This window comes from Bubalus bubalis, chromosome 22 (genome assembly GCF_019923935.1).
Source record: "Bubalus bubalis isolate 160015118507 breed Murrah chromosome 22, NDDB_SH_1, whole genome shotgun sequence".
Classification (NCBI taxonomy): domain Eukaryota; kingdom Metazoa; phylum Chordata; class Mammalia; order Artiodactyla; family Bovidae; genus Bubalus; species Bubalus bubalis.
In genome coordinates, this window is record NC_059178.1 from 15,921,594 (window position 1) to 15,948,744 (window position 27,151).

General features: G+C 49.2%; 1 protein-coding gene across 1 annotated transcript in view; it reads right to left on the reverse strand.

Annotated features, from left to right (window-relative positions):
- Nucleotides 1-27,151, reverse strand: part of RNF165 (ring finger protein 165) — a 112,504-nt gene that overhangs the window by 7,128 nt on the left and 78,225 nt on the right. Inside the window, exons 2-6 of the mRNA XM_025273241.2 lie at nucleotides 11,045-11,360; nucleotides 9,350-9,460; nucleotides 4,777-4,906; nucleotides 2,879-2,983; nucleotides 2,476-2,571 (exon numbers count right to left, since the gene is read on the reverse strand). Of these exons, the coding sequence (XP_025129026.1) occupies nucleotides 2,476-2,571; nucleotides 2,879-2,983; nucleotides 4,777-4,906; nucleotides 9,350-9,460; nucleotides 11,045-11,360 (758 nt within the window). The remainder of the gene's footprint in view (nucleotides 1-2,475; nucleotides 2,572-2,878; nucleotides 2,984-4,776; nucleotides 4,907-9,349; nucleotides 9,461-11,044; nucleotides 11,361-27,151) is intronic.

The window sequence follows — 27,151 nt, forward strand, 5'->3', positions numbered from 1 at the left end:
ATGCCAGACTTCCCTGTCTTTCACCTTCTCCCAGAGCTTGCTCAAACTCATGTCCATTGAGTTGGTGATGCCATCCAACCATCTCATCCTCTGTCATCCCCTTCTCCCACCTTCAGTCTTTCCCAGCATCAGGGTCTTTTCTAATGAGTCAGGTCTTTGCATCAGGTGGCCAAAGTATTAGAGCTTCAGTTTCAGCATCAGTCCTTCAAATGAACATTCAAGGTTGATTTCCTTTAGGATTAAATAGTTTGATCTCCTTGCAGTCCAAGCGACTCTCAGGAGTCTTCTCCAGCACCACAGTTCAAAAGCATCAATTCTTTGGCACTCAGTCTTCTTTATGGTCCAACTCTCACATTCATACATGACTACTGGAAAAACCATAGCTTTGGCTAGACAAACATTTGTCAGCAAAGTAATGTCTCTGCTTTTTAATATGCTGTCTATGTTTGTCATGTCCCCTATTAACATGCTATGCATGACTGACACATAATAGGTGTGTTACAGATGTTGGTTGGAATCACTGATGGATAAATCCAGTGCCTCCAAGAGAAGTTGCACAGGCCAAGGGTCATGGTCTTTGACATTGACACCATGGGTCCTGGGCAAGCCTAGAGTGTGTGAGCCTGCTCTCAAGGTAAGAGCAGCTCCCCACTCCCAAGCTCTCACCAGGTACAGGCACTATGCTGGGCTGTGTATACGCACTGTCCCACTGAATCCCCAGAGTCGCTCTATGGCAGCTACTAGTATATCTTTCCCATTTTAAATTAAAAAGGGCAAGGGGCCAGAAATGTCATGTAAGCTGTCCAGAGTCACACAGCTATACGTAGTGGTTATGGTCTGAATGTTTCTCTCCCCACCCCAAATTCATATGTTGAAGCCCTAACCAGCCTTCCAATATGATGGAGATGGGGCTCTGGGCGGTAATTAGGTCTAGATGAATTCATGAGGGTGGGTTCCCCATAATGGGATTGATGCCCTTATAAGAAGAGAAAAAGACACCAGAGCCTCCTTTCTGCCACGTGAAGACAGACCAAGAAGTGAGCCATCTGCCAGACAGGAAGAGTGCCCTCACTAAGAATCAAGTCGGCCAGTGCCTTGGTTTTGACTTCCCAGGCTCCAAAACCATCAGAAATAAGTGCCACCAAGCCACCAAGCAGATGGTATTTTGTTACAGCAGCCCAAAGACAGTAGTAAAACTGAAATTTAAAACTGATTCCAGCACCTAGTGCTCACAACCACTGCAGCCTAGGACCTCCTGAGGGGGTGAAGACGGGCTCCAGCTTGACCAGCACGAGCATTTTCCAGCTCCAAGATTCTCAGTGCTCATCAAGCTTTTAATTCCTAAATTTAAATAACTATTTATTTGTTTTCATAGCAGACTTCATTTCATAGAGTTGTGTTACTTTATATGAAAACTAAGCAGAAAATACAGCCTGTTCCATCCCTTCCCCTCTCAAAATTCACACAGTCTGCCCAATTAATATCTCTCATTAGTTTGGTGTATATGTTACAATTGATGAACCGAGAGTGACACATCACCATTAATAAGTCTGTTGGTTTACATTCGAGTTCTTAGGGTTTTGACAAATGCAGTGTCACGTACCCACCACTATGGTAGCATAAGAAAATAGTTTCACCGCACAACAAATCCCTTGTGGTCCACCTGCTTATTTGTCTATTCCTCCCCTGGAGCCTTTGGCAACAGTGGATCTTTTTTACAGTCCAGTCTTCCTTTTCTAGAATGCTGTACATTTTGAATCATACAGTATGCAGCCTTTGCAAGCCAACTTTTTTCACTTAGTAACATGCTTTTAATATATATTTTCTGTATGACATCTATTCATGACTGAATATGTTTTTAAAATCATGGAATATACACATGTACCACAGTTTATCTATTTCCTTATTGAAAAACATCTCAGTTGCTTCCAAATTTTTTATTTATTGAATTAAAAAAAAAACCTTAACTTTAATTCCTAGGCTCTAATCCTACTCCAGATTCCCAAGAAATAGCCCTGGAGAGTCTTCCTCTGCAGGCTTAGGGTAGAGCCTGTGACTCTGTGGCTTTAAAAGCGGTCCAGGTAAGCCTGACACTCACTGAGGACTGGGAACCTACACCCTGAAGCCTTAGCCTCCCATTTGTCCACAGGTGAGGCTGGACTTGGAGTCTTTTCTAAGGCAAACCTTAGCCTCTAGTGCTGGTGCTCCCTTGGCCCTCCACATTCAGATACACACATTCATCTGCCTGTACACCCACCCAGCACACCACTCACAAGTGCACACACATGCACCCAGCTCCCCTCCTGTACCAATGAGACACTGCCATCAGCCCTCCCAATCACACCAGCAGAGGTGCAGGAGAAGGCCCTGGAAAGGAGACAGAGCTTCCTCTAGATTTTAAACTGCACCAGGATCAACTAGACCACTCCCCACCCCACCTCCCAACTCTGCAGGCTGACCTGCTGGTCAGCTTACCTTCTTATACTTGTGAGGGAAGGTGAACCTCTCGATGGTGTTCTGTACTGCTCCCCGAGTCACGTTTCCCAGCCTGTCCTCGAGCTGCAGCAGCTCCTACAAAGAGAAAACGTGGATGCGTGCACTCCCCACGTGCAAACACATAGATGCACACACGATAAGGCAGGGGGCACTGGGAGACATCAGCAAAGATTCACATGGGGAGAACTAACTTGTCAGAGGCTCAAAGACCGAGAGATCTCTACTCTTTTTCTCCCTCCTACCCTCAACCCTGAGGTTCCCCACCACCACCTGTGCCTCCCCGACCAGAGAGGAAGGGACAGGAGATGGTGGGGTCTCCACCAACCCAGAGGGAACCAGGCAGAATGGGAGGGCTCCCCCCAGACAGAGGGACAGGGCGTACCTCATAGCTCTCCCGCACAGCGGAGGTGTGTCTGCTGGGGTTCAGTCCTTGGAGAGCAAGGAAGTGAAGCTGAGGGTAAGGGTAGTTTCGGATTTCATGGACGACCTGTTGGGGAGAAAATGCCTCAGACAGGATTCCGGGATCCGGGAGCCCAGCTTCTGAATCCCCCTCCCATAGCTGCCAGTCAGCACAACCCTGAGGTGCTGCAGGTAAGGGAGGAGAAGCGCTGTCTTTCCTCCTCCTGTCTTTTCTGTTCATCAAGAACCAAGCCTGTGCCGAACCAGCCCCAGAAAGAATCACAAAATCAGTAAAGTAACAGACTAATCTGACTGGGCATTTATTTCATAGCAGGCCCTGTTCGAAGCCCTTCTCATGACTAACTGAATTATCCCACCTGATCTGTCACGTGGGTGCAATTACTATCCCCATTTTACCGATAGGGTAAACAAGATGCGAACAAATGAAGTAAGTGACATAACCATGGTTTCAAACCCAGGCAGTCAGATGGCAAAATTCACTCTCTTCCCCTCTGCACTGCATTGCCCAGACTAGGGTGGGACAAGCGAGGGCACAAAATTTAATGACTCAGTAACCAAGAGAAATAGTACTTTAATGTAATATTTAAAAATCAAAGTAATACCAAAAAGTCCATAATGAACAAAAATATCAAAATTTTAAAGAAAAACAGGATCTGACCCTTTCCTGGCACGGCCCTACCTCACTCACTGTGAGTCAGAGCTCCTCAGCTTACTCCTGCATGATCCTGGACTTAACCTCTCTAGGCCTCAGTTTGCCCATCTGTAAAATAGGGATAAAACCTTTCCTGTGGGGTGATCCCTGGGTTGGGAAGATCCCCTGGAGTAGGAAATAGCAACCCACTCCAGTATTCTTGCCTGGGAAATTCCATGGACAGAGGGAGCCTGGTGGGCTATAGTCCATGGGGTCGCAAAGAGTCAAACATGACTGAGCAACTGAACATACAGAGCTTAGAACGGTGCCTGGTATGCACTAAGTTCTCAGTAAACACAAGGTTTTATTCCTAGGGGGTGGTACTTCATACGTGAACCTTAGAACTTCAGAGCCGACAAGGCTTCTGAGATGACGCATCCTAGCTCTCACTTTACAAGTGAGGAGACTGAGGTGCTGGGTGGTTAAAGGGCAAAGGCAGTACTGGAGGGCAGAATTAACACTCGAGGGCATCAACATGGAGAAGATGTCTGGAAATAAGATTTCCAGTCGGTCTTCAGCTGCCTTAACAGATTCACTTCACCTTCATTCATGAAGCATCATGAAGCTTGGGAGGCCAGGAACACAAAGGCCCCCAAACCCAACCTGACCCTCCCACAGTCCCTGCCCCTGCAGTGCTGAAGGCCTACGCTCCACACGAGGCCGCCCCAGACCAGCAGGCAGCCCTAAGGGCCACCTCTGGGGTCTCATGTTCCCACACCAGGTGTCTTCATCCCATTTCACAGATCAGTAAAACCAGAGCCCAGAGAGGCGCCACCCTAAATGAGGTCTTATGGGGTTGGGGGACTACCCTGCTTGTTCTTAGCCCTGAGCCTTTCCCCCAGCCACCCCCCATCCTCACTCACTCCTACCTCCATCCCCACACCCCCCAGCACCCCCAGACCACAGCCTGCCACACTGCCCCTTGCCCCTCCCCCAGCACCCCCCACCCCTCCTTCCAGCAGTGCTAGCTTCTAGCCCAGCAGGTTTCCCTTATTTCCCCTTCAAGCCTGATTGGGACTGGGAGCTGGGAGGGAAGGGTGGCAGTGGACCTGCCTGGGCGTGGGGCACAGAGGCGCAGGTCACAGGGGAACAGAGCCGCAGACCTCAGGCCGCCATTGGCACCAACAGGCGGCAGAGGACTCAGTCGCCTGGCAAAGCCTCTCACTCACCATCTGCGTGGAGGAGGAGTTTCGGGGAAAATGGTGCATTCGAAGAGTTGCTAGGTAATGCTGATAGTGCTGAGGGACAGGCCGCACCTGGAACTGAGCAGAACTCAAGCCGGCGTCCACACTGAGATCCCTGCAGGGACAGGGCCACAGTGAGGCATAGGGGGTTCAGCTGTCGGGTGCGAAGGGATCCCAGACATCAAGCCCATCGAGTAGAATCAGGGTCACGAATTGCTGCAGAGGCAAGGGACCCAGTCTCGCCTAGTCCATCCCCTCTTTATGACGAGGAGAACCAAGACTCAGAGAAGGAAGGGCTCTTCGAGATCTGAAGGAACTAGAATATTCTGAGCCTCATACTACTTGGGACTAGTGCACAAATCTCCTTCCCAAGGCAAAGTCCATTCCTAAGAGAAATGCTGAAAGAGGAATCCAAATAAGCCAGACACATACAGAGCAAAGGAAAGACAGGTCCAGATAAAGTGGAGGGGTCAGAGGCCATGCTTTTACCACTTTAAGAAAATAACAGGAGAGGGACCTGCAGCCTTGGGGCAGGAAACTCTCCTGAACCACTGCCCCCATTCTTAACCATGCAGGAAATTCACTTCACTTAGTAATCAATCAGTTAATACTGAAAAGGAACCAGGGTTTCTTGAAAAAATGGCTAAGTTTAATGGCTAACTAATGACTCAGTTTCAGTACCAAAAAAAATGACTGAGTACCAAAAAAATGTGCGAAATGAGATTAAACATCTTGTCATAATTGAAAGCAAGGAAGTCATCAAGGTCAGGTCAAAAGGATTCAGGAACCATCTCAAAGAGGCCCCCACTGGCAGAGTTTGGACATTTTGCATCAATGAGTATAACCGCAGTAGGTTGAAATACATCAAATAGGTTCAAATCCATGAGCGTGAAATGATGCTCAAGCAAATTGGTCCCCTTTGAAGTATACTAGGGAACCAATGCTTCACTTTGAAAACTAATAAATACAGGAGAAGAACCAAACATTTATCCTGTCTTTCCTCTATTAACTGTACTTCAGGGTAACCAAATCATGATGAAGGGAAATTGCTCTTTATGAAAGTTTTCTGTGTAATAAATGAATAAGGAATGATTGAATTACTTGTCACCTTCTCACGTCCCCTAAAGAAATAAAGGATCTGGGGGAAGATCATCAATTACTATTAAAATCACATAGGAGAGTCAACCAGTTTTTGGCTGGAAGAACCCAGCATCTCCTCTGAAGTGTTTTTACCAGAAATTGCGAGTTGAAGCTGAACCTGCTCAGCTTGCAACCTGAGTGCCAGGGTGTAGGGAACATAGCAAACCAAAGAGCACCTGAGCAAATGCAATTTGTTTAAAACATGAGGAATGTGACAGGAATTTCTGCTTCCATCTGTGATGTCTGAACAGTGTGATGTAAATATATTCCTATATTTCCTCCATCAGTTCAGTTCAGTTCAGTCGCTCAGTCGTGTCCGACTCTTTGCAACCCCATGGACTGCAGCAAGCCAGGCTTCCCTGTCCATCACCAATTCCTGGAGCTTACTCAAACTCATGTCCATTGAGTCGGTGATGCCATCCAACCATCTCATCCTTTGTCATCCCCTTCTCCTCCCACCTTCAATCTTTCCCAGCGTCAGAATCTTTTCCAAGGAGTTAGTTCTTTGCATCAGGTGGCCAAAGCCCAGATCCCTGGAACAACTCCTGATGAGTCTGCCCCCTTGGGAAATCAGGTAACTCTTGGAGTTGGTTGGAAGTAAACCTAGAAATTCTCTGAGTCCAACCCCTCATTTTTGCAGGCCCAGCAGAGGCCTGAAGAAGGGCAGTGCCCGATCCACGGCCCTGGGATAGCCAGTCTGGGACTCCAGGGTTTCTGACCCTCACCTGGGCTCATCCTATGACCTGCCTCGACAAAAGGAGTTCCATGGGGCACCTCATGGGCAGAAACTTGGACTCTTAGCAGCTGCCCAGAGGTCCCAGCAGATTCACAGCTGCAGAGAGATGTTCAGGGAATTCTACCAAAAGCAAAGCCCCAAGGAATTGAGAACAGAATTGCTCCAATTCCGAGAGTGCTGACTAGAGAAGCAAAAGACACCTTCACCCTCAGATGAGCTGAACGATTTGCCCAGGGTGGGCCTGGGTGGGCTCTGGGATCCCCTTTTACCTCATCAAAAATCTGATCCAAAACCCAGGGTCCCCTAACAGCTGCCTGCAGGGGAAGGAAGCCAGGAGGCTCTCATCTCCATGTCCCCTCTCTACCTGTCCCAGATGCCCAAGTAGGGCTAGGACGAGGTGGTGGAGTGGCCTGCAGTGGGGGCAGAGATGGAATCATGAACCCAGGACTGAGTCAGAGGAGCACGATGAGAATGGAGACACTGGAGCGGGGCACGAAGTTGGGGTCAAGTTACCAGGCCTGGGCCAGAAAGCAGAGCTTCATGGGGGGATTTATCCCCCAAGGCCTGCTGCCCCTACACACTCTCAGGCCGGGGTGCTCAACTGAGAGCAGCTACATGGATAGGGCTGAAATCGCCTGAATTTCAGGGAAAGGCCAGTCAGCCTCAGGCTTGGGGCTGGAACAGGCTCTGGGGGCCGGATCCTGGAATGATTAGGGCAGAAGTCAGTGATTCCTAATGGTTCTTTAAAGGAAAGGGGCGGGGGGGCTGGGTCCAGGCACACTCCCCACCTCCCCCTTCCCAGGGGTCCTCGAAGAGCATGAGAGCGGCCCCTCCTCTACTGCATTTCCTGTCATCTAATTTCCAGAACCTTGCATCTCCTGGCGGAAGAGACCTCCCTGGAAAAGAGGGGGGGCGGGTATGTAAAGCCCCTTGTCACCACTAGGCTGGCCCTTGCTGGAGCAGAGCTCATTACAGGGAGGAGAGGGGGGCCTCCTGCTTGGGAAGTGGGGACAGGACAGGCAGAAAGGCCCAAGCTGGCCCTGGGCACAGGGGCCTCCCAGCCTCTCAGGGCCTCAGTCTCTCCCAGTCCTCGGGGCAGGCAGGGGTCAGGAATGCAGAGCAACAGAAATTTGAGGAGGACAGGAGATTTAAAGCCAGCAGGCTTACCGGCACACCACCCTCCTCCTGACATCTCTGCAGCATCACCCTCACCTGTCCCCTCCCACTTGCCACGTGGGACCCCGTGTGTATATTCAGATCCCTCAGCCACACACAAGGACCCTGGGTGCTCTGTGTGCTGAAGTGAATCAAATTGAATTGACTTGCCTGCTGAGGGACAGAATTTCATCCAAACAACAATTAAATCTTCCTAATTTGAATCTGCTAATTAGAAAGAGGCTGGGCTGAAGCTGGCTGTGGTACAATCTCTTAAGGAAGCATTAAATCTATCAGAAAAAACTTGAGAACTAGAGGGGGCTGGAGACGATGGAACCTGTGAAAACAACCCTCTCCTGCACCTAGAGGCACATTTAATTTCCAATCAACCAGAACTGCCCCTCAGAACCGTTCCTGGGTGTCCAGTCCCGGTCGCGTTTCCAAAGCAACCCTTGCCCATGAAAGTTAGACAGACTGAATGGCTAAGTAATGACACTACTGTATGTCTGTTTTATAAATAGTCCACTCCCTTTCGTTGAGGTTTTTTTGTTTTTACATTCTTTTAAAGAAAAAAATTTTTTTAACCTTAAAGTTGTAAGAACAGCACCAAAAAGTTCCTGGTTATCCTTCATTCAGATTCCCCGAATGTTCAAGTTTTACTACTTCACTGAATTTCTTTTTCCTTCTCTCTCTACATTCATCTATCCATACCCACCTACTTATACATACCCATACACAGCTCCCCGTGGATTTTTTTTCTAAACTATTTAAAAGTAAGTTGCAGGCAGGATACCCTTTACCTCTAAGTACTTTAGTGAACTGCACTTCTTTTTTTTCAAGTGTTCGGGTGTTTGGATCTGACCCTACGTTAGGTCAGCCCTCCCCGAGCTAGAACCTGTGAGTAGGGTGGGACCAAGGACCCAAAACCAAGCAGTACTGCATCTCAGGGCAAGAAAGACCTCTGTCCTGAGCTCAAGAGATTGTGGGAAGACTTCACAAGGCCCCACTGCCTACAAAGACCCCTCAACCAAGCGCTGAACCTCTCCCCAGGCAGTCTCCCCAGGCCTTGCCTCCAACCTAGCTGGTTCTATCTCCCTGAGCCTCTTTTGCATGGCTGGCATGCCCTGGCACTTCTCTCTGGACTCCTCAAGGCCCACCTCCTCCAGGAAGCCTTCCCTGACCATCATGCTAGCTCCTGAGACTCTCCTATCTGCCCTCCTACCAAGGACTATTGGTTGACAACACTCCCAGGACTTGGGAAATGTGTTGCATCCCTGTCAGCTCCTCCCAGGCAGAACCACAAGAACTGAGCCCCAGGTTGGCACATGGTGGTGCTTAGCCACATCTGAGCTTGCTGCCAGAACTAGGCCCCTGGGGGCCCATCTGGCTCCAAAGGTGGCTGGGGACAAGGCAAAAGCTGGGGCTTGAAAACTAGAACTCCTGCATCATTGATGTGAAGGAAACAGGAGCTCCAAGGATCAGGCAACACCCTCCTCTCTCCCTCCCCCAGGGGCCCCAAAGACTCACCAGTCAGTGCCCTCAGCCAAATACCTGGGCTGAGGTGTCTGTAGTTGGTGGCCGAAGTCGAAGCTGGGGTGGAGGCGGTGGGGATGGACAGACACGCGCTCCTGACTCCGCCTGCACCGGAAGGGAAGGAGGACCCAGGCGTCAGGGCAGCCCTGGGCCAGCCCAGCTTGCAAGAGCGCTGAGCCCCCACCCATGCCTACGTATGGAGCAGCGGCCTTCAGCCCTCTTCCCAAGCTCCAAGGAAGCTTCCTGGGCAGCAGCTCATAACTCAGACATTCCTGCTGTCTGTGGGCTGCCCACTACACCAAGGCCGCTTACTGCTGCTGGCCTGCTATCTCACCCAGGCTCTCTGCCTCCTTTGCTCCTTCTCCTTCTACTCCCCTCTGTCCTTGGTGGGTTGTATTCAGGACACACAGACCTGCCTCCTGTAGCATCTCCGTCTATGCACCCATACCCTCTGCTGCCATCATGCTCTTCTCCTCTGCTCCACCCTTTTCCATACTCTTCCCAGTTTTCATGGCCCAGGACTAGGCCTCCTCCAGGAAGGCCTCCCAGAACACTCCAGATCATGGTGACCTCTCCTTCCTCTGACCTCCTACAATACTTACCTTCTGTCCCAGGTACCCCAGCCTCTATAGATATGAACACTTAGGGCCTTAAAGATCATCATGTCCAGAGGTGCTCAAAGTATGCTCCAGCGACCCCTGGCAGTCCCTGTGACCCTTTCACAGTGTTTCTGAGGTCAAAATGATTTTCATGATAATACTCTCATGTATTTGCTTTTTCAGTCTCGTTCTCTCACAAGTGAACAACGGAATTTTCTAGAAACTACATGACATGTGATTCAGCTACAATTTGAGTGCAGAAGCAGACTTGAGAATACAGCTATCTTCTATTGAGCCAGGCGTTAAAGAGATTTGCAAATATATAATTGTTAAAAGTCACTCTTTTTACTGCATTATATATAGCTATTTTTTGAAAAACGTTATTGGCGTTAATATAACTTTGTTATTGTCATTTTAAATGAATTAATAAGTATTTAAATATTTTCATTTTAAATTTCTAATAGGGTAAGTACCAATAGTCATAATAAACAAAAGTTTGCTATAGTCCTCAATAATTTTTAAGAGAGTAAAATGTCCTGAGACAAAAATGTTAGAGAAACACTTATCTTGTACAACTCCTCTTAACACTTGAGACTCAGAGAGGTAAAGTGACTTGCCCAAGGTCCCACGGTCAGTTCGGCCCCATTTGATTAGTACTGTCTCTTTTAATTTTGCATTTGTTTCACTGTTGGTCTCTCCAACCACAGGATGGGCTCTTTGTGGGCAGGGTTGACCCAGGGCATCCCTTAGGGACCTCCAGTGTTAGAATCAGGTGACCATGAAGTTGGAGAGGATGCGAGGGGTCCCCTAGTCTAGTCTCCCACACTATGAAAAGTCCACCGTGACCATCCTAGCCCAGCTACCAGGGCCGTGTGACAAGGACACACACTAGCAACAGAGGGAACCGGTGTCAGGTTAAAGCCATGCTCACTACCCGGAATGAATGCTTCTAACCAGAGCAAAAGCTGCCTCCTACAGGGAGACTCCTTTGGTGACTGATGGCGGGCCAAGCCTGGCAGGGTGGAGATCAGGGGTCGCGCCCTGGGCCCCACCCCGGCCCCGCCCCTCCTCGCCCACGTGGCGCACACACCTGGGGTGCGAGACGAGCCGGCGGTGCTGGGCTTCCAGGAGCTGCTGCTGCAGGAGGTATTGCTGGTGCAGGGCCTGAGGTAGGAAGGAGGGACCTGTGACGTCCTGGAACTGCAGGGTGGGCAGCGGGGTCAGCGACTGGTGCAGGGCGCCGCTGTGCTGGTGGGCCGGGGCCATGTGGGCGCTGAGGCCCGGCTGCGACTGCACGGGGTGAGCCAGGGGGAAGTCGGGAGCGAGCTGCTGCGGTTGCGGGGGGCCCAGGTGGAAGTGGCGGCAGGAGGTAGCGTGAGGAAGCTGAGACCTTTGAAAGGGGGCACCTGGAGAAGCAATGACAAAGACCCCATGAGGACTAGCCCTGCTACCCTCCCCCACGGGTCTCATCTCCCCCTACCGCAACCTGCAGCCCCTGAAACTCAAAACCTTCTTTAGAACCCAACAGTGTCATTATTTTTATATACAAATGATCATCAGTGCTGCCTGGTAAAGGCTCAGTGCAGAAGATGTTGGAGGGAGGAGGCGTATTTTGTTTAATAAATAGCTAAGCATTCTCTTTTAAATTAACACACTAGTTAAAGGAATTTTAAGGTCCCAGGAGACAGTTTGGCTTTCTTGAATTTCTCCCAGGCAACTTTATTGATCCTACTACCTTTTAAATAGATGCCTAGAGAAACAGCCTGCAATGCAGGAGACCCAAGTTTGGTCCCTGGGTTGGGAAGATCCCCTCAAGAAGGAAATGGATACCCACTCCAGTATTCTTGCCTGAGAAGTCCCACGGGCAGAGGAGCCCGGTGGACTACAGTCCATGGGGTTGCAAAGAGTAGGACACAACTGAGCAACCAACACACACACACGAGAAAATATAGTCCAGCCTAGTCAAGGTCTGAAGCCTTGGCTGGCCAGGACCCAGCCTGCAGAGAGCCCAAATTTCTGAGAAAACAAGTTGTTTTCCATGCAATTTTAAGAAAAAAACTAATCACACAAAATTTTAAAGTATAATTAATTTGTTGTAATATAATAATTTCTTTAAAAGCAAAAATTTCCAGCAATAAGCCAGGCTCATGCTTCATTTAATCTGGTCTCCACCACCTTCTAAATAAAATTGACCTTGATGATGGGAAAGTCTTGCAACTTCTCCATAAGCAGAGATCCAGCTCTCAGTGCTGGAGTCCTTTAATAAGGAAGGAAATAGACTTGACGCCTCAGGAAGCTTTAAAGAGGCTTCCTGTTAAATGTGGCAGGTTCAACACATATCTGTTCCTTCTCAAACCCCACTGAAATGAGAGCAAAGGAATAAAGAGAAAATAAACAGACAAGGACAGGGAGAACAGGAGGCGCGACATCAGCAGGAAACGAATGTCAACAGATTTTTGGAAGACAGAAAGCAGTTGGAGGAATTAGCAGAGCTGAGAAATTGGAAACAAAGTCCCCAATGAAGGTGTGGACTTCCCTGTAGCTCAAAGGGTAAAGAATCTGCCTGCAATGCAGGAGAACAGGGTTCGATCCCTGGGTCTGGATGATCCTCTGGAGAAGGAAAGGGCAGTCCACTCAGTATTCTTGCCTGGAGAATCCCATGGGCAGAGAAGCCTGGCAGATAGTCTGTGGGGTCACAAAGACTTGGACACGACTGAGCAGCTAAACACACACACAATGAAGGTGCAGTCAGTGAGAAATGGATAGATCTTGCCACACACATGGAATGGTGTGGAGTTGGAGGTGGTGACTCCTTGGGAAGGTGGGAGAGATGGTGGTGCTGAGAATGGGGAGGCTGGTTGCCAACCTGTATGAGGAGCAGTTCTGCCCTTTCCAGCGCAGTGACTGTTCCTCCCTCGCCCTGGCATTTTGCAGGGAAACTGAGCCAGAAAGGCCACAATAGTGGAGGACCGGGATGCAGCACTGCGCTCCAACAGGGGGGTAAAGTGAAAGTCTACACACGGAACTTTGGAAACCTCTGTTCCCTTCTGGCACTTGGTTCGGTGGATGCTGCCCTCATGTGCCCCTCCACTCTCCCCCACACCCGACAGCTCCAGGCTGGAAACTGATCCCAGGAAGAGCTCGACAGATCCTTCTGGTTGGGAGTACCCAGTAAACTGGTAGACTCCTCAACCGGCCACTGCATAATAAAGCCACAAGTTGAAAGGTCCACGCATAGACACAGAGCTTCTGGAAGTTTTGGTGACCTACTCTTCAATGTGAACAGACAGCCAAGGATGGCTAGTCTCTTGAGGAAAAGTGAAAAGAGAGAGAGAATATACTAAATTTAAAAAAAAGAAAAGAAAAAAACTCAGAGAAACAGAAGTAATGCAGGGATCCAAAAAAGAAAGAAAAAAAAGACCAATAAACTTCAAAACATTTAAATTAATATCCTCAGAAAAAATAAGATATTGGGTCCATGAAACAACTGTAAGCTCCTTTAAAAGGAGCAATGAGGAGACAAAAGAGCGCTTGGAATTTAAAAATTATAAGAGGTGAACTCTGAAATTTGGCAGAAGGGTTGGAAGATGACACTGGATAATTTCCCAGGAAGTAAAACAAGAAAACAAGATGAGGAGAAAGATGCCAAAGTTGAAGGGTTCAGTCAAAAGAGCCCACAGTTTTTCTAGGAAGAGAAAAAAATGGAGAAAATTCTGGAAAAAAGTATTTAAAAAATTTCCCAGAACTGAAGGTCCGCTTCTAGATAGAAAAGGCCCTCTGAGTGCCCAGCAAAATGGGGTGGGGATAGGGAGAAGGTCACAGTGAGACATCTCACAGGGAAACCCCCAAGCACTGGGGGCAAAGAGATGATTCACACCTTCCAGAGAGAAGGCACACCAGTCCCATTTGAAGGTCAGGAAGCAGGACAGCACCAGGTTTTTCAACAGCAGTGTCGGAAGCTTGAAAACAGCGGAGCAACTGCCTTCAAGGTACTGCAGAGATGCGGGAGGGGGAGATTTTCAATCTAGAGTTCTGTGTCCAGCTGAACTTAATCAGGCATGAGACTAGAACAAGACTGTTTTCAAACATGCAAAAAAAATTAAACTTCTCTGCACCCTTTCTCAAAGAGGTACTGATGCAAGCCAAGAGAAAGGAGAAAAGAAATAGGGGGTGACACCTGGAAGAGAGGGTGTTTCCCAAGCACACAGCTGTACAGACACTCCCGGAACCATTTCAAGGGGGGCAGGAGGGAGGGTGCACTGAAGGTATCTTGGGGGTAAGTAAAAAAATATAGGATTACCATTAGATTTGGCCACAATAAAATAATACTTGAAGAAATTTTCCAATTTTATAGAGCATTTGGTAAGAATTTATAAAACTGTCATAGAAAGCAGACAATTATTACCTCTGGGAAGGGAAAATATTGTTCAGAAAGTGTAATTATTATGTACTACTTGGTTCAGCAGTGAACAATCTCTATATATTAATAATGCAATAAGCATTAATAAACTATTTTAGAACAGAAAAGGACATTTATTCCATAAGGAGAAGAAAATGGACAATGTCAAAATTGAAAAATCAACAAATAGCATTTATTTAGAATTTATTTAGAAGAATTTATTTAGAATTTATATTTATAAGAATTTATTTAGGAATTTACTTGGTAATTTATGTATTTCAGGAAGTAAATACTTAAAGAAGATCTGGGAGTGTTGAGCTTCCAGTGGTGGGGCTGGGGTGGGGAGGGTGAAGGGCAGACAATCCCTGTTTTACTAAATGTATCTTGTACTGGAGTTATTGTCTTTGTAAATGACATGCATGTCACTGATAGGTTTTTTTAAAAAAAATTTTAATGAATATTTTTAAAACAAAAGGGAACTAAAATGTATTTCTGGCTCACTGCAAGTAAGCCAGAAAAGAATTATCTGGAAGCTTAATTCCCACAAGCATTACAGATCAGTAGGCCTCCCTGCCTGGTGAATTCTGGCTTCCAGGAGTCCAGGGCTGTGGCCTGAGCAAGCTGGCTCTGGCTTCCTTCTTCTCCCTCACCACCATCTATCATCAACACAACTGTAAAAAATGGAGGAGAAGGCCCACGCGACCGAAGGAAAGAGGGCAAGAGAGGAATGGAGAGCTGTCGAAGCTAACGAAGTGAAAGACAGCCACAACTGCAGAGGGAAGGAATGGGGTGACAAAAGCAAAGAATATTGTGAAGACTCCAATCCACCACTGTCTGTTCAGTTACAATGTGAGCCATATATGTAACCGTAGACTTTCTAGTATCCACCTTTAAAGAAGTCAAAAGAGACAGGTGAATGCAATTTTAATAATGTATGTTGTATAACTCAGTATATCCAAAATGTTATTATTGCAACATATACTCAATATAAAAATTTATTGAGGGACTTTCCTGGTGGCCCAGTGGTTAAGAATCTACCTGCAAATGCAGGAGACATGGGTTCGAACCCTGGTCCGGGAAGATTGCACATGCAGGGCAACTAAGCCTGTGCTTCCCAACTTCTGAAGCCCATGTGCTCTCCGCACATTGCAGTGAAGACCCAGCACAGCCTAAATAAATAAATGAAATTTTTTTTTTAAGTATTGGGATATTTTACATTTTTTTTCATACTAAGTCTTCAAAATCCAGTGTACACCTAGCACAGTATATCTTGACTGCTTGCAGTTAGCAGCTTCCATGTTGGACAATGCAGCTCTAAAGGAAAAAGACCAGCTCCACACACAGAGCAAAGCATTTTAGCCAAGTTTGCTAACATGTCTGCCAGTGGCCCCCCTGGCTTGCTGGTGAGATTCACACACCTTAACCTGATTGTCCAGCTCCATCCTCCTGATCCCCACCACCCCCACCAAACCCTCCACCATCATCCACACTGGACCACTCGAATCTCCAGACATCCACATTCCCACTCCGGGGCCACTGCTCACACTGGTGGCTGCCTTCCCCACCTTTAAAGGTCATATCATGACAACTCAGAAAATGCCTCTAGTGCCCACCAGCCCCCGGGGACACCTTCCTCCTCCGTGTTCCTATAGAAGGCCCTGTCGCTACCACTCCCTTGGCACCTGGCAGTAGCTACCTTGGGCTGTGACTTCATGCCTGCCACCCCCAGCTGGCCGAGCTTCGTGTCTCGCTGTTTCTGGATCCCAACACGCCTCCCTGGAGCTGGTGCTCAGTGAATAGCTGGTTGACTGACTGCTGGAGGGATGCTGTGCTGAGGCCAGTTGAAGGCAAACTGATATGAAATTGAGAGGGAAGGAAGGTGGCCAATAGGGCTGGGGTGAGCTCTCGGTCTTAAAGCTGCAGCACCCGGGGGCTGGTCAGGCTGAGTAGGCTGGCATCCTCCACCTCAGGCACTGGTGGAGTCTCTCCCATCATGGGGAACAGCAGCTGCCTTCCTCCCACAGTCCCCTCCTGCCATGAGGGTGCCCACCCTGTGAGGTGGGGAGCTTTTCAGATTCCTGTGGAGGCCCCTTAGGAAGAAGACAGGCCACCACCCCAGCCTGGAGAGGTTTCCGATGTGCTGGGCAGTGAACACGGCTGCCCTCTCTCCTGGGTGGACAGCATAAGTGAACCAAAGTATCTATAGGTCCCAGATTGTTTCAGGCAATTTCTACATGCACAAGTCCTTTGACCTCTGTTCTGGGACTCTGTGCCCCTCTCCCCTTTCACCTCCATCCCCAGAGGGCTCTCAGTCACAGCCGCCCTACTCAGAAAGTAGTTAAAGGCAGGAGACACCCATTCTGGGGCCCCGGCCTCTCCCCAGCCTGTGTCCTGTACCATCTATGAAAGCAGCAAATAGCAGCTGCTGTATGTGGGCTCTAAGAGCAGAGGAGTGAAGTTCTTAGGGTACACAATTTGGGCCCCTGGCAAGCCAACGATCAGTGACATCTGAATAACACTTACATCCCACAATGCCCCCATCAATAGACAACCTGCAATTTTTCCCATTAGAGTTACTCCTTTGGGTTAAAGAAATAATCTCCAGATGTCCTTGACTATACTGTCCATTTATCTTATTTCCCCAGGGCTGAAATGACAGCAGTTGGAAGATTCATCGTGAACGAAATAACATGATTAGGGAGTCGGGGAAAAAAGAGGGGTTACATTTTTTTTTAAGTACCACATTAAAGGAACACAGCAAAGTATAAGACACACAGTAGTTTCAGAAATGTGAAAAGAAATGTGTGCATCTTAGAATTCTGGAAACTGGTGCTCTCGGGTCCCTCTGAGAGCTAGCTGGGAGCACCTTCAAGCAGGGGTGTTCCCCAGGGCAAGGCTGGGATGGGGCAGGCCACCATGCAGGCCTTGCCCAGTGGCCACCTGGCACGTACAGGCACCCCACAAGAGCTGGTGTTTGATCCATGCCTCGTGGGCGGGGAGCCAAAAAGGCTGGCAGCTGGAGAGTGCATGGATCAGAGGACAAGCCCCATGGGGAGGGGAAGGTGAAGGAGAAGCGGAGGATGTTGGGGCCACGGGCTGTGGGCCAGGTGGGTGGAGAAGACAGTGACGGAGCTCTCGCATCTCTGGAAGGTTCACTTACACTCATTTGGTAAGTGACAGAGCAGAGACTTGAACTGAGGCCTTTACTGAAAGGCAGCTGTCAATGGGGAGGAGGGGTGGAGCCCGGGAACCAGGAGGCTTGATAAAGTGAGAGGCCCTTCCGAGGAGAGCAGGGCAGAAACAAGGCCCGACACCCAGAGCATCCTCTGGGCCAGGCCCGGTTTCCTGAGGACAATGGAACAGGGGCAAGGGGGCAGAGGAGGCTGATTGGGACCTAAGAGGAGCCAGGCTGAGAAGTCAGGAAGCCAGGGACGGTGGTGGAGACAGCAGAGCAGTGTGGCCAGCCGGGCTTCTCCAGAGCAGAGAGCGTCCTGTGCTGGAGGGATGTTCTAGCTGAATTCTCACCTGCACCAGCTTGATCTCCTCAAGGAAAAGGGGCTTTCAGCCTCCAGACCCCAGAGCTGAGGGGCACTGTCTTCAAATCCTCAGACCAAGAAGGAAGGGAAGGAGCAGGCAATGTGGAGACAGCCACCAGAGGGGCCCACTGCCCACCCCACGGCTCCGGGGATAACCACCTCCTGCCGGCGGGGACCTCGGGGACGAGGCCAGGCTCCCGGCCAGCCAGGCCAAACGTCCCCCACTTCTCTCGTGGATGGGTGCAGGACCCTGGGAGAAAAGGATGGAACCAAACCCTCCTGGGTCTCCAGGGAAGCTGGCATCCCCCCTCCCCAGGCCAGTTCTCGGGCCCCAGGTTCCTGTTGTCCTCGGGTCACTGGCCTGCCTCTCTCTCCCTCGGAAGTGGAGGCAGCACAGGAAGGCAGCGCCCACAGAAGAGTCGGAGGGGAGGGGAGGGTCAAAGAGGCCCCCTCCCACAGACCCTGGGATGGAGGGATGGAGACCAGCTGGCCAGCAGGCCCGGGAGGCTCCCCCTTGTCTCTGCTGAGCACTTCTTGAAGCCAGGTCTGGAGCCAGAGTCTGCTCCTCTCTGAAAAGCCAAGCTCTCAAGTAGCAAAGAAAATCGGTCTTTTGAAAGCAGCCGGAAGGCCGCTGGTACCGAAGAGGCTTTCAGAGCCAGGCAGAGTTACCCCGTGGAAGGGCTCAGTCGTAGGGCCAGGGTGCCTCCCCTCACTGTCAGACCTGCAGGGACAGTCCACCTCTCCGGGCCTCAGACTGTGACCCACAATGATGACACCCCATCCTACACGCTTGCTAATGTTTCTCAGCTGTGGGGTGGGGGCATGGCAGGCATCTTCTGGCTCAGCCTCTCTCTGGCTCGTGGGGGACCCCGGGGCAGTTACAACACTCAGTTCACAAGGTCTGCCGTCCCACCTCCTGCTGGGAAAAGCCTGTGTGTTCTGTGCCATGTCCGGCACCGGAAGTGAGCTTGAAGTGGTGAGAGGCAATAGTCAACCAGCGCTCACTTTCAAAATCCATCTTCCAGTGGCTGCTGTGTCATTCTAAAGCCAGTTTTGAGCAATCCATCCCTTGCAAACACCCTTTCTAGCCTTTCTCTTTCTCTCTCTCTCTCTCTCTCTCTGCTCCCCGTGACCTTCTCTCTTACCTCTCCCAGACCCCCAGAGGACTTGCCTGACCCCTGACCCCATACCCTACCTCCCAAGACTGTCTGCATTCTGTCAGCATTAAACACCCAAGGCAAATGCTAACTCTGGGATAGAACCTCCTGTTGGGTTTGTGGCATTGGCTTTCACACTTTGTGTTTCATTTCTGCACAAATTTTATCTCTAATAATCGGCTGTAAAGTGAGTATTTCAGGACAAATACCATACAGTAAGTGTCCTTTGTTCTTAGAAGGATTTAGGAAACTTACAAGAGGGAAGGGAGAGAAAATGAGAGAAAGGGAAAGAAAAGAATGGAAGTGGGAAGAAGAGAAGGAAAGAAAGAAGAGAAAGACTTTCATTATCTTAGAAAAGTTGACTATTAGTTTATTAGCTAGTAAGGAAATACAAGGGCTTCCGTGGTGGCTCAGATAGTAAAGAATCTGCCTGCAATGCAGGAGACCCAGGTTTGATCCCTGAATTGGGAAGATCCCCTGGAGGAGGCATGGCAACCCACTCCAGTATTCTTGCCTGGGAAATCCCATGGACAGAGGAGCCTCGCGTGCTACAGTCCACGGGGTAGCAAAGAGACAACTGAGCAAATAACACACACATGCGTGTGTGCACGTGTGCACACACACAAGGAAATACACAACTGCAGGGAATCCTCGAATATTTGAGTTAAATGAGGCTCAGAGACCACACAGCCTTTGTTCTACAAGATGAGGATCTCGAGAAGGCTGGAAAAGGGGGACGGCTTTTCCAAGTGCTTTCAGGTAGTTATGGCCGAGTTGGGACTGGAGTCCAGGCCTCTGAGTCCCCGTGTGGTGTGTTCCACCCTGTGCTGCACTTCAGAGTCCCCCCACCCAGTACCAGCTCCTCATGTGCCCACACCAGTCCATACGCAGTGCCCAGGAGCCGCAGTGCCCAGGCCCTGGTGGTCTCCCCGCCCCTCCCCATCCCCATCCTAAGCCTCCCCCAGGAGGAAGCCTTTCCTTCCGAAGGGAGTAACTGGGAGGTGACAAGGACCAGCAGCTGGTGCCCGTGAGAGCAGTCTGAATCTCTGCTGTGACAGATGCTGAGGAGTGGCTGTGGTGGCTGACATTGCTTAGGCCCAGTCAGTTCACCTTGGCCAGCAGCCCCAGGCCTCTTCCCTGGCCTAAGAACAAGGCCCAGCTTTTTGGAGTAGGCCAAGGTCTTTGCAGCCCATTGGGTCCTCCTGGCAGAAGGCAACTGCTGCTTTAGCAGGGTCCCTGGGAATCCTCCCATGTAAAGCTTTGGCCCTACAACTCACAGTTTTAACTGATAAAGAGGAATGGGGGAAATTCTAGGGTCCTGGCACCAATTATGAGGACCTTGTATTAGTACGGACACCTAAACTGAAGTCTGATGAGGAGACCAGGGCTGGGAGGGGACTTGAGTTGCCCAAAAGGAGGAACAGCTGAGGAATCCAGGCATGAGCGGTGCAGAGGCGACCCTGGGTCAGGGAACACTCAGGCAAAGGGAATCACACTTTTTGGTGGATTTGGGTCAAGGTTAGGAAGACACTTCTTAGAATTCACTTGTCCTCCAAAGTTCCTCATCACTGGGCATGTCCATGCAGAAGCTGGGCAGCTGCCTGGCAGAGGAGTGTGAACACTGGAGAGGGAGATGGCCCTGGATCACCTCCAGGGCCCCTTCTGTGCTCACTAGGAGATGATGCAAACTCATTGCAGCATCTACCCCCTGCCTGAGCACAGGTAGGCCAAATTGGGTCTTTGGAGGCACAGAAAGCCTGTTCTGGGTGAGGGGGGAAAGAGGAAGGAACACGGCAACAAGCAGAGAGCACACCTGAGTCCTCAGGGCCCAGACCTGCAGGCGCAAGGAGGAGGAGCAAGCCTCGGCAGGCAACCAAAGACAGACTCCTTCCTCTACTCAACACAGTCCCAGGAGCCTCCCCTCCCTCTGCACTGATACAGCTCAGAACTTTGGTTTCCTGCATCTTCTGAGCCTCCCAATGGCCCCCACTGACTTCTCCATCCTGGGACATGTTCAAGTTTCACGTTGCTAGGTAGTGCATCCTTTGTGATCCTCTCAGATGCAGGATGCTTGGGGAGATGATACTGGACAGATGGAGGAGGGTGCAAATTGTGGGATGTCTGAATGGCAGGACCAGGAGGTTGGGGTATACCTCGTGAGACAACTACTTCAGAGAAATCAGAGATGAAGAATATGGATCATCTGCCCAGAACAGCTTCCTAGGCTGTTCTTCCTGGCCTCCTTACTTACTCCAGGTAAACTGAATTAACCTCTTTTGATCTAGTTGCTTGATCCAAAGAATATACCCCGGCTCAGCTTCTTGGTCTGCTTTCCTTCCTCGGCATAGTTTGGTTTTTTGACCAACGGGAACAAACAAGGCTTAGAAAGGAAATGATATGCCCAGAGGGATTCTTTACCGCCAAGAGCAACTTTGTGAATGCTTCCCCAGGGCCAGGCTTTGATCTCTAATGAAAAGCTCAGCTTCTTCCGAGGAACTGAATTCCTGGCTCTCGAAGCACTGGTGGGAGGGAACTTTCCATCCTAAGGAAACCTGCTTGCCCATGGGCATGAGATAATTAAACAGCAAACTTCCGGGAAACAGCAAAGGATCTGTGCTCCAGTTGCGGTCACAGACCAGGAGTAAGGGAAGGGAGCCCAGGAGTGCAAGGTCGGCTAGAGACAGGATGCAATTACAGAAGACAGTTCTCCAGGCATCATCCATCCCGGAAGATGCCTTTTTTTTTTTTTTGTCTAACGCCCATGAACACTATAAAAATATTCCCACCAGAGTCATAAAAGGGCATTTTGTAGAGGCTACCTATGGTTAGGAGACCTCACTTCCTGGGGAAAGGACCAAGCTCTATTTCATGCACCCGTATTCCTAGTGCATGGCACAGACCTTGACATGTAGTAAGAATTCACAGAAGAAAAAAAGGAAGGAAGGGAGGGAGAAAAATGAACATGTAGGCAATAACATCTTGCTAAAAACCTTGGGAAGTGTGCAAAACAGCCACCTCCCAGCAATTCAGTGCTTGGGAGTTTTCCATGGTGGCAGAGGAATAAATGCAACTCAAGGAGGTAAGATGTAACAATAGAAAGACTGATCTGGGAGATGCTGCAGACAGGAGGATTGGGAATTCTTTCAATGAGTCTAGGGACCCAGTTACCAGTCACCATGGACTGAGGTGGCCCAGCACACCCGGTGGTCAGTGTGAATCACAACCAACTAACCCAGAAGAAGATACAGTTTCAGACCTAGAACAGAAAGCCTCCTGCCATCCCTGGCCAAGAAAGGAGGGGTCTACACTGTTGATGACATTGGTTAACTTTCTTATAAACCATATATAGTTCCTTCTAGGCCATACTTGTCTAATATTCTTGATAAAGATGCAAGTAAATTAAAAAAAAAAAATCCAAGCCCCAAGAACTTTCAAGGAGTACCAGGGCAGCTTCTGGGCCCACCTCACATGAGCATTTCCTGGTGCCCAAAACACAGCAAGTTCAGAAAGCCGCTTCACCTGGGACTCTCTTGAGATCTGCAGAATACACGTTCAGTTCAGTTCACTTCACTTCAGTCGCTCAGTAATGTCCAACTCTTTGTGACCCCATGGACTGCAGCACACTAGGCCTTCCTGTCCATCACCAACTCCCAGAGTTAACTCAAACTCAAGTCCATTGAATCAGTGATGCCATCCAACCACCTTATCCTCCGTCATCCCCTTCTCCTCCCACGTTCAACCTTTCCCAGTGTCAGGGTCTTTTCAAATGAGTCAGCTCTTGGCATCAGATGGCCAAAGTATTAGACTTTCAGCTTCAGCATCAGTCCTTCCAATGAATATTCAGGACTGATTTCCTTTAGGATGGACTGGTTCAATCTCCTTGCAGTCCAAGGGACTCTCAAGAGTCTTCTCCAACACCACAGTTCAAAAGCATCAATTCTTTGGTGCTCAGCTTTCTTTATAGTCCAACTCTCACATCCATACGTGACTACTGGAAAAACCATAGCCTTGACTAGATGGACCTTCCATGTGACACCCACATAAAGGCCTGGCCCTATGAATACTTCGGGCAGGACTGAGATTAACTTCATTCCTTGGCCTCCTTTTTCCCCCGGGAGAATCCTGTTCCTTCTGACTTTGTGTTCCCCTGCACCACCTCTGCCCTGTTCCCAGACTGCCTCTCAGGGCCCACTCACTGTGACGGGCAATGATGGACTTGCAATGGTGGCTTTTCTCAGGAGTGGTTATGTTTCAGCAAGATCATATCATGAAGTCCTAATGATGGAATTTCAGAGAGCAGCCAGTGAGTCTTGGCACGGGAAAGGTGGGGAGAGCCCAGTCTCACCCTGAAATTAAATTCCAAGGGAGTCAGAAGCAATTAAATTACACTCCCAACTGGTTCTACCCATGGGCACGTTGGTCTGGCACCCTGGGATGTGTGTGTAGGGGGCTGGGGTTGGGGGAGGGGAGGCGAGTAAAGAAAGAGAGGAAGGAGGGAGGGAGGGCGTTGGTTAAAATCCACAAGAGCTGAGAAGGGAAGGCAGGAGACTGGCTGTAGGAGGAAAGAGGAAGGGGACATCTGAAGGGAGAGGGAAGAGAGAGGAGGGTGGAAGGGAGACGGTGCTCTCACTGTCTCAAAACCAGCAGGTGATGCCTCAACCAGCAAAGGCCTGTCTCGGGTCACCTCAGGGACTCTGTAGGCCCCCTGGGGCCCCTGGCTTGGCCTGCCATGGCTCCTTCCTCCACCAGCACGATGGGTCCCCCCTAGGCAGGCCATGTCCAGCTGTGCCCATGTCTAGCTGCTCATCACCAGGTATCCTTCATAGTTATCATCTCCGGCCAATGTCCCTTTGATCAAGTCACCCCAGCTGGACCAAGAGCCCCCAGAGGCCAAGACTGTGCACCGGACTGAGTCACTCCACTTCTTAGCTCTGCACTGAGATTCTGATCAGCAAAACGAGCGTGCAGGGCCTCACCTGGCCACCTGGCAGGGTGACCATAGACCCCACCTGAGAAGGTGCCTTACAGAGGACAGGCGCTCACCCTCCACCAGCCTGGTGCAGAGAACAAGCTCAAGGAAAACCTATGTCTTCAAAGTCCTCTCTGTCCCCATCAGGCCCCAACATGGTCTCTAGTGGCCTCCTGGCTCCTGGGGTGAACTCCAGGACACCAGGGACACTCAAGGAATGTCAGTAATAGCATTCCCACTGGAGCCAACAATTCTCCAGGAGGGAGTCATTGCTTTGAATTAAGCATCACTCACTCCCACTTTTAAGATGCAAACATTCCCAAGAGGGTTGCACATTAAGCCTTACTGTTCGGTGTGGATGAACCTGCAAGACTTTCTGTCTGTCCAGAATGAATGGAAAAATCATTGAGATGCCAAGTGAGGTGGCAAGGCTGGGAAAGAAAGCCTGACTTTATCTCCTTCACAGCTCTGCCCCAGCGGTTTTGAGGATGGAGACAGCCAGCGACAGCTCTTTGCTGTCTGGCCACATGCATTTGATTGGCCAATTGCATTTGACTTTAAACTTGGCTTATCCACTCACTAGATATTTACTGAATGTCTATTACTTGCCAGGAACTGTTCTAACGTTGGGACACAGCCGTGAATAACAGTCAAATACATGTGCCTTCGTGGGACTATAGTCCTGCGCTGTCCTGTGTGGTCACCGGTGTGACCAGTGTGTGACTGTTCAGCATGTGAAATTGGCTACTCTAAATTGATAAAGGCTGTCAGTGTAAAATAAGTCTGCAGCACCAGACTTCAAAGGTGTTGTACCAACAAAACATTGTAACAAATTTAGAAACTTGGCAATTTGCTTTTATGTTGAAATAACAAGTTTTGGATATAATGAATTAAATAATGTATCTATTAAAAATAAATTCCATACTTTTAAAAATGTAGCTGTTAGAAAATGTTAATTTATATTTTTCTTACATTATAGTGGACAGTACTGGTCTAGACAGTAAGTAGGTATATCAGAAAAAGTGTCATTTATCAATAATGATAAAAGCTATGAAGAAAACAAATAGGGAAGGAAGACGAGAAGGGGGAGTTAATTTTTCAAACCTTCACCGAGGTGACTTTTCTGTAAAGAGCTGAAAAAGCATGAAGATGTCAGGAGAAGAGTTTTCCAGGGAGACAGAACTGCACGTGCAAAGGCCCTGAGATGAGCGAGAGCCTGGCACTGAGGAATATCAGGAGGCCAGTGTGAGAATGAGAAGCAGAATGAGATGGGGGGCAAGGGGGAATGGTAGGAGTTTAGGTAAGATAAATATTGGGGGCTCAATAAATGTTGAGATTGTGTAGGACCCTGTTGTCTGTTATAGGATATTGGCTTTTACTCTGAGTGAGATTAGCTTTTACTCTTAGTGAGAAGCCAAAGGCAGGTGTCTGAGCAGAGAAATGACAAACTCTGACTCCCTCTGATTGCCGTATTAAGAACAGGTTACAGGGACAAAAGGGCAGAAGCAGAGACCAAGAAAGATACGGTTGTTCCTTGGACCAGGGTGGGAGTGGGGCAGAGAGATAAGAGGTAGTCAGCTCCGAAACATATGTCAACGGTGGTGACTGGATCTGCTGATGGATTGGACATGAAGTGTGAGAGACAGAAGACCAGGGTTCCAGATCTTCTGTCCTGAACAACTAGAAGGATAGGGTGTTAACAGTTTGCTAAAGTGGCCCCAATCCTTCCCTCCTGGTATGCACACCCCTTGCAAGGTGACTCTGCAGCCCCTCCCACCAAGAAGCATAATCTAGTTCCCTACCTCTTAAATCTGAGCTTCACCGTATGACTGACTTTAGCCAATAGAACACAGCGGAAGTGACATCATGCCAGTTCTGAGCCTGGGCCTCAAAAGACCTTGCTGTTTCCATTCTCATTCAGAGCCCTGTCCCTCCCATGTGACCAAGCCCAGGCTAACCCAGTGAAGGATAAGCAACCATGTGACGCAGAGATAAGTTTCCAGCTGAGACCACCTTAGACCAGTCTGTCCCAACTGATTTGTAAAAATACAAATGAACCCAGTGAAGACCAAAAGAACTCCCAGCTAAGCCCAAACCCAAATTCAGTTCAGTTCAGTCACTCAGTCGTGTCTGACTCTTTGCGACCCCATGGACTACAGCACACCAGGCCTCCCTGTCCATCACCAACTCCCAGAGTTTACTCAAACTCATGTCCAAATTATCAACCCACGAAATTGTGAGCTGAATAGATGGTTCTTGTTTTAAAACAAGCTTTGGAATAGCTATCAAGCAGAAAAATACTGATAAAGATGATATTGCCATTTATTAAGGTGGAGACTCAATTTTTAATTATGCTTGATTGTTTTGAATGGGAGTCTGGATGCTTAGAGAACAGAATCCTTGTCTTCTCTCCCTGAAACACTCAGAGTACCCTGAGGAAAGGACTAGATGGAATCTGGGTGCTCAGTGCACACTTGGATGGATGGATGGATGGATGGATGAATTCACTTGATAGATGACTTATTAATAGTCTCCCTGAGGACCAGCCAGGTCCCTGAATCACCCTTCCCTTGACAAAGCCAGATGAGCTTTAAATGCTTCCTCCCCCCTACCAACCGCCCGCTACTCCGTTGAGAGTTTGCAGTTGAACCTTGACTTCCCAGAGCTTCCATCAGCAATAGCAGCAGAGAACTGAAACCCACAGATCCGTGTGTTTCCTTGAGAACATGGAGCACTGATTTCTAGCCTGTTTTGACCTCCCACACGCAGCCTTTTCCCAAATGTGCTGGCAAACAGACAAATCAATCGTTTGGGGTTTTTCTTCCTCGACACCCCCATGACACGTTAATTAGCAGGGGAAATGGCAACAGCAAAGTCAAAAGGGCTGAGGACAATCCCCAGCTGTGAGTAGCCAGCTGGTGCAGCACTGGGCGTCTTGACTTTCCACCCAGGGCTGGTGTCCTTTTCCAGGGCTTCAGGCACTGTTTTCTGCTGCTCTGTTTGTCTTCCCTCCACCCCAGGTGCGCCAGGTCCCTTAGGAACCCACACTGGTGCTTCTGTGATGCTCTTGGTAATGTCGGGACATCAGATCATTTCTTACAAAGCGCCTCCCAAGTGCAGCCAGCCCCACAACCAT